Source organism: Carassius carassius, chromosome 45 (genome assembly GCF_963082965.1).
Source record: "Carassius carassius chromosome 45, fCarCar2.1, whole genome shotgun sequence".
Lineage (NCBI taxonomy): Eukaryota > Metazoa > Chordata > Actinopteri > Cypriniformes > Cyprinidae > Carassius > Carassius carassius.
This window is the reverse complement of record NC_081799.1, coordinates 19044827-19051186: the sequence shown is the minus strand read 5'-3', so window position 1 is coordinate 19051186 and position 6360 is coordinate 19044827. Positions and strand designations below refer to the sequence as shown.

Genomic DNA, 6360 nt, shown 5'->3' with positions numbered 1-6360 from the left:
TTGTGGGGACAGCCAAAGTATACTTGCTAAAAATATCAGTCATTATCAAGACATTCTCCTGCCCACTGCTAGCTGGCTCTAGAGTAGAAAAATCAATTGCCAAGATTTCATTGGGTCGCCCCACCAGTAGGTGGCCCATGAAACTCTGTGCAGTAGGATGATTGTCTTTGGCAACCTGACATCTTTCGCACAACTGACACCAGCGTGCCACATCCAAAGCCATACCTGGCCAGAAGCACCGCTGCTGTAAAAGCTCCAGGGTCCTTTCGGTTCCCTGGTGACCATGCTGCTGATGGGCCTGTATTAGTACTTCTTTTTGCATGGCCTCGGGCAGCAACAATTGCAATACCATTTCACCGCCGTCTGAACAGAAGACCTTACGGTAAACCACACCATCCCACTCCACTAAATGATCCCACTGTTCAAGCAGGGCCAACGTCTGTGGTGAGACCTGTTTGAGCTCTTGGGGGCTGGGTTGTTCCCCCCACCTCCAAAAGACTAAAGCTTCCTGAATGGTAGAGTCTGCCTGCTGAAAAATAGCAATCTCAGCCGGTGTATGAGCCGGTAGAGCAGAAATGGCCAATTGGTTAACCTTGGTCAGTACGGACTGTAGCACCTGTTGCAGTGGTTGAGGGAGAGTAGTGCCCGGGGCTATAGCTTCTACGGTTTGGGAGTCTGGTAAATGCAGCCTAGATAGTGCATCTGCATTTTTATTACTCCTCCCTGACCGATATCTGACTTCATAGTCAAATGAAGCCAGTTAGCCTAGCCAGCGCAGCTCTGTGGCGTCAAACTTTCCTGAGGCCAAATAACTCAATGGGTTGTTGTCTGCATAGACTGTGCATTTGTGACCCAGCAGATACTCACACAATTTTTCTGTCATGGCCCATTTAAGGGCCATGAACTCCAGTTTTATGGAACTATTGTTCTGCATGTTCCTTTCTGCAGGTCTCAACTCCGGGCTGGCATAGGCTATAGGCCTCACTCGGCCCCCTTGCTCCTGTGACAATACCGCACCCATACCCCCATAGCTCGCATCAACCTCTAAAATAAAAGGTAGTGCAAAATCTGTGTATGCTAGTACTGGAGCAGTATAAAATTTTGTCTTAAGAGCATCAAAACTGGCCTGACACTCACTAGACCAGACTTGAATGGCTGCCCTTTGAAGCCTTTTTCACGAGCAACCAACTTAGCAAAACCTTCAACAAATCGCCTATAGTAGTTAGTGAATCCTAAAAAGGACCGTACAATAGTAAACACTTCAAATTTTTACTGGGGTCAGTGGCCACACCCTGGTTTGAGATTACATGGCCCAAATACCGTACCTGCTGCTGGAAAAACGCACACTTCAAGAGCTTCACCTTTAACCCTTCCTGCTCCAACCGACTTAACACCGCCCCCAGCCTCTCCAGATGTTGTTTAACTGAACCGGAAAAGACCACAATGTCGTCCAAGTAAAGAAGCAACGACTGAAACTGTTGGTCACCGAATATCCACTTCATCAATCGCTGGAAAGTGCTGGGGGCATTGCACAGTCCGAAAGGCATTCGGTTCCACTCAAATAGTCAGAAGGGCGTGCAAAAAGCGGTCTTGGACCGATCCTCCTCTCTAACCAGTACCTGGTTGTAGCAACTAGCCAAATCGAGAGTGGAAAACCATTGGTCCCCTGTCAGCGCATCTAACAATTCTTCTATACATGAAAGAGGAAATGCATCTCTTCTTGTTTTGCTGTTTAACTGTTGGTAGTCCATGCACATATGCAGACTACCATCTTTCTTTTTCACGAGAACTATGGGGGAAACGTATGGACTACAACTTTCTCGAATCACCTGTGTTTCCAGCTGTTGATTAATATGTTCCTTTACCAACTCATACTCCGATGGGGGTATGCGTCGATAACGTTGTCGCACTGGGGGATCTCACTAACAATTAAGTTAGTACACCCCAGATGTAATTCGTTAGCTGAGAAAACATGGGCGTATATCCCTATTAAAAATCGTACCTGTTCTTGGTCCTCCCTAGACATGGGGGACAGGTCCAAAGCCTCTGGTCCGACACCGAGGGGGAGGCTGACCGAGAAAACACGGTAACGGTATATGAGGGCACTTCGGTGACACCTGCTGGTAAGCTAACAATGTGGGCATGTTCTAACCCACCTACAACCATGCTGGGATAGAGCAGCATATCAGCTGTGCCCACATTGACAACCGGTACTCAGGAAAAGATCCTAGGAAAAGATATTTGTTCTTTGTGTTCACCGGATGGCCGCAGGAGAGAAGCGCTGAAGAGGAGTGTCTGTTTGCTGCAGGTGCTCTTCTACGGCAAGTAAGCAAGCTACTTCCTTCTTTTTTAGAGTTCAGCGAGGAGATGATCTTTACATTAAAGGAGAAAATTCTGATGAAATGGTATTTGGCACCGACTTATAATGACAGTCAGCCCTATCCATTTTGGTGGGCTGAAACGCCATTTGTTTGTGCAGCTACAAGAACGTTAAAGGGTACAACACACACACACAGTTTCACCTAATCTCATGTTAATCTTGAGTACCTATGGAGTAGTACTGCATCCTTCATATATCCAAAAAGTCTTTAGTTTTATCATATTTATAAAAGAAAAATTCAGGTTTCCGATTCTTTCCGGAAAAAGCGGAGCTCCTGAAGGCGTGCCGTGGTCGGAGCTATAATACAGATGATGCTAATTTCCAACAAAATACAGAAATCTGATGCAATTGTACTTACACGAATGGGCTCTTTTATCACAGGGATGGCTCCATGTTTTAATAGCAAATGATGTGCAAATCCAGCATCGATTTGGGTCTTGTTTATTAAACATTCGTCACTCAAATGACCAGAACACACACTTGATACACTCCGTTGCTGCCCCGGAAAAACAAACTGCATCCACTGTTCATGTAACGCTGGGTTCTTGAACTTTTTTTTTTAGGCTGATGTTAATATGTATATACAAATATGTATTATATTTGTAGGTGAATGTCTAAAAATGTCCACAAATATGTATCTGACTGAAGGATTCTCAGTTTTTTTTTTTTTGAGGATTTTCTGACAAGTGTCCTGTAGTGGGAAACTATAGTATTCGGTCAGTAACCATTATAAGCTGATGAGCACAAAAGCAAAGGCCTTTATACAACACCAGTGCTGCCACTGTTTCTTAAACTGCACGTGGTAAGAATCAAATTATGATTGAAAATTATGAATCAAAGGTGATTGTTGACCAAAGAGTGAGTAAATAATCACATAATTTGACTTGGCATGGACATTTTATAGAAATAGGTAAAAAACTGGCAAAAAGTTCAGTAACTTAAACATTAGATGCATTTATACAAAGTAATAACAAGTATTAGTGATCTAAAGGAACACAATGAAACAAGCAAGAAAAACACTACAGTCATAGAGCATGCAGGAAAATTTACACAAGCTGTGCCTGTCAACAAAATGAAAGCAAAATTGTTTAATTCAAGCTTTTCTGAATATGAATCCAGAGTGGGCACATTTGGGAGGTATTCATGATTTATTTATAATTCAAATCTGAAGCAATTATTTTTCTAGAAAAACACTATATTACATGTAATATAGCATGTCAAACAGCAGTACATGATATGATTAAATATCTTTGGATAGTGTAATTTTTTTTTCCAATTCATTCTTCTAAGCTATTTTTCTTTTATTAACATTAAGGGCTAATCACCCCCTGTAAGATGCACTCAGCCCTTTACATTTATGTAAAAAGCTGTAATGTATAACAAATATATATATAAAAATCAACAAAAAGTTATTTATATTAATGTAAAGCAATTAAAACAATAATGTACATTAGTTTCATAAAATGATAAAATGAAACATGTACATCATTTCATTTTGGAGTAGTTAACTTATTGACTTTTGACTTTTGACTATTCCTGATAATGTAGACAGACCATTTGATAAAGAACTGTCTGATTTCTTTGATCCTGATGCAGTAGATGAAGGGGTTCACTACAGGTGGAAGCAGACTGTAGAACATGACCAGGCTGATCCTCTGACTGCTGTTGAGCATCTGAACATTTGGGATGTTAGACGTGGTATAAACCATGAAGCGGGGCACGTAATAGATGGTAATGATAGTCAGCTGTGTGGCACAGGTAGAAAAGGCTTTAATTCGGCCCTGTGCATTTGCTATTCGAAGCACAGACACCAGGATACTTAAATAAGAAAATATGATGAAAGAGAATGGAACAAGAAGCACAAACATTGCTACAGCATATGCATTGAGATTTGTGAGGGTTGCATCAGCACAGGCCAGCTGGTTTATAGATGAACCATCACAGAAACAATGAGCGATCCTGTTTGGCCCACAGAATGGCAGCTTCACTGTCTGCATTAAGCTAATGGTTGGAGCAATCATTGCAGTAACCCAAGAAAACCCTATTAGAAGCCTCATAGTACGGTTAGTCATTAAAACAGGGTATCTTAGCGGGTAACAGATCGCCAAGTACCGATCAAGTGCCATGTTCATCATAATTAGGGAGTTCAAGGTACCAAAATAGTGAATCAGCTGCCTTTGAAACAGACAAATATAGAAGCCAATATAACCGTCATTAAACCAATAGCGAGAAATTACTTTTGGCAGAGCGACTGTGCAGAAACCAATATCAGACAAGGACAAACTCAGCATGATAATATACATGGGCTTATGAAGGCTGCGTTCAGTCACAAACAAGACCACAATGAGAGAGTTTCCAGTAATTACAGCGATGTAGATGATGAAGAATAGCGCTCCTATCAGGTTGTAGTATTTGGGCTGGAGTCCAGGGAAACCCACAATGAAAAACTCAGTTACAGAAGTTGTGGTTTCATTTACCTGTGACATACTAAAACCTGCAGTGAATACCTGTTTACAAAAGAAACAATATCTGGCTTTAGAAAAAGTATTGAATTATAAATTATTAAATTTTTATTAAATGGTTTAAATGACATTAAATTACAAAATTATTAATTCACATAAATTATTCAACATGTATTTTTTTATAAATTGATATTAATAATGTAAATAAATACATTTTCATTAAATGAATAACACATTGTTACCAAAAATGATTTGTCATTGGAAAAATCTCAGTGGTATTTTGGCTTGTATTTCAGCAAATTACCTTGATTATTCTTCTAAGTTATATGACATCTGCTAAAATTTATTCCTGGCTCAGTGTGTCATGTCTCTCCGTGGTCAGTGCTGATGTCAATGTTCTGCTTGTGGTTTAATTTTTTATAGCTGTAGAATCAGTGTTGAAGCCTGTAGGGTCCAACACGTCATAGAGGACCAAGTTTTTTTTTTTTTTTTTTTCATCAGCATTAGTAAAGGTCACTAGCAGGTGGTGCAAAAACGAGGGAAAATAAATGAATGGAGATTCATGACAATTGATTCGTGGCATCTGTTTATTACTTTTTCCATGGCAGAAAAGTAATAATTTAATATTAAAGGGGTCATATGATGTGATTTAAAGTTTTCCTTTCTCTTTAGAGTGTTACAAGCTAATTGTGCATAAGACATTAGGTTCGTTTACATGGACACTGCATATCTTTTGATCAGTAATGCATTGTTTAATTAATTTAAATTCTCAGGGGGTACTTTCAGCAATTTTGGATGGATTTTAACTTAACTTAATAAACTTAATGTAATGCATATGACTGTGTTTTAAATCGAATATATTTCACAGCCATATTTTAACCGTTCATATATTTTAATTAATTAAATTCAGTTATGATTACAATTAACATATTTATGCTGATTTTAAGCAATTTGTGCAATAAGTGAATTTTGAAAATAATATTGTTTAAATAAAATCAAATTAAATGCATTCAAATAATTATTAATACATTATTTTTAGAGTGTAGAAATCTTACCTGATTCTTACCTGGCTGTTCCATTTATGTATGACTGAAAAAATATTAACCACATTAAAATCCTAATGGCTGGATATATAACACTGTATTCATATGCACTTTAAACCCATAAATCCTAAATTTGTGCCTAAATATTATATTTCTTGAGACAAATAGATAACTATCAATAACATCTTTTCTGTTAACCGTACATCCAAAAAGAGCTAATTTTATAAATTGTGTTGTTCATAACGAAACAGATGTTTGTTTTTTTCTAATTCACTGGAATACTTTGCAATACACATTTAAAAAAAAACATAAAAAAAGTTACAAATCAAAATAATATATTCAGTTGATTCACATACAGTAAATCATCGTGTGTTTGTTCCTATTAAAACTCTACAGAACATAATATTTTATAGTGAGTGAGTGATCACATTAATTTTAGACGTCTCTCTAAAGGTCTTTTGCCTGCTTGCCCACA

The 6360-nt window shown here is 38.5% G+C and overlaps 1 protein-coding gene across 1 annotated transcript; it reads right to left on the bottom strand.

The window, feature by feature from the left end:
• Nucleotides 1-760: 760 nt before the first annotated feature.
• Nucleotides 761-4866, bottom strand: LOC132127012 (olfactory receptor 2AT4-like). The gene is made up of 5 exons (XM_059538634.1): nucleotides 3935-4866; nucleotides 2003-2069; nucleotides 1292-1475; nucleotides 1138-1232; nucleotides 761-1000 (listed from the first exon to the last, which is right to left on the bottom strand). Exons 1-5 carry the CDS (start codon nucleotides 4864-4866, stop codon nucleotides 761-763), a joined length of 1518 nt encoding a protein of 505 aa, XP_059394617.1.
• Nucleotides 4867-6360: the final 1494 nt, after the last annotated feature.

What these genes read in the sequence shown, in the direction of transcription:
- LOC132127012 (XM_059538634.1), bottom strand. Translation starts at nt 4,866, where the DNA reads ATGTCACAGGTAAATGAAACCACAACTTCTGTAACTGAGTTTTTCATT. An exon ending in CTAGGGAGGACCAAGAACAG is followed by an intron (nt 1,476 to 2,002) that starts GTACGATTTTTA and finishes GGTGACCAACAG; the next exon opens with TTTCAGTCGTTGCTTCTTTA. An exon ending in AGCCATTCAAGTCTGGTCTA is followed by an intron (nt 1,001 to 1,137) that starts GTGAGTGTCAGG and finishes GTATTGTCACAG; the next exon opens with GAGCAAGGGGGCCGAGTGAG.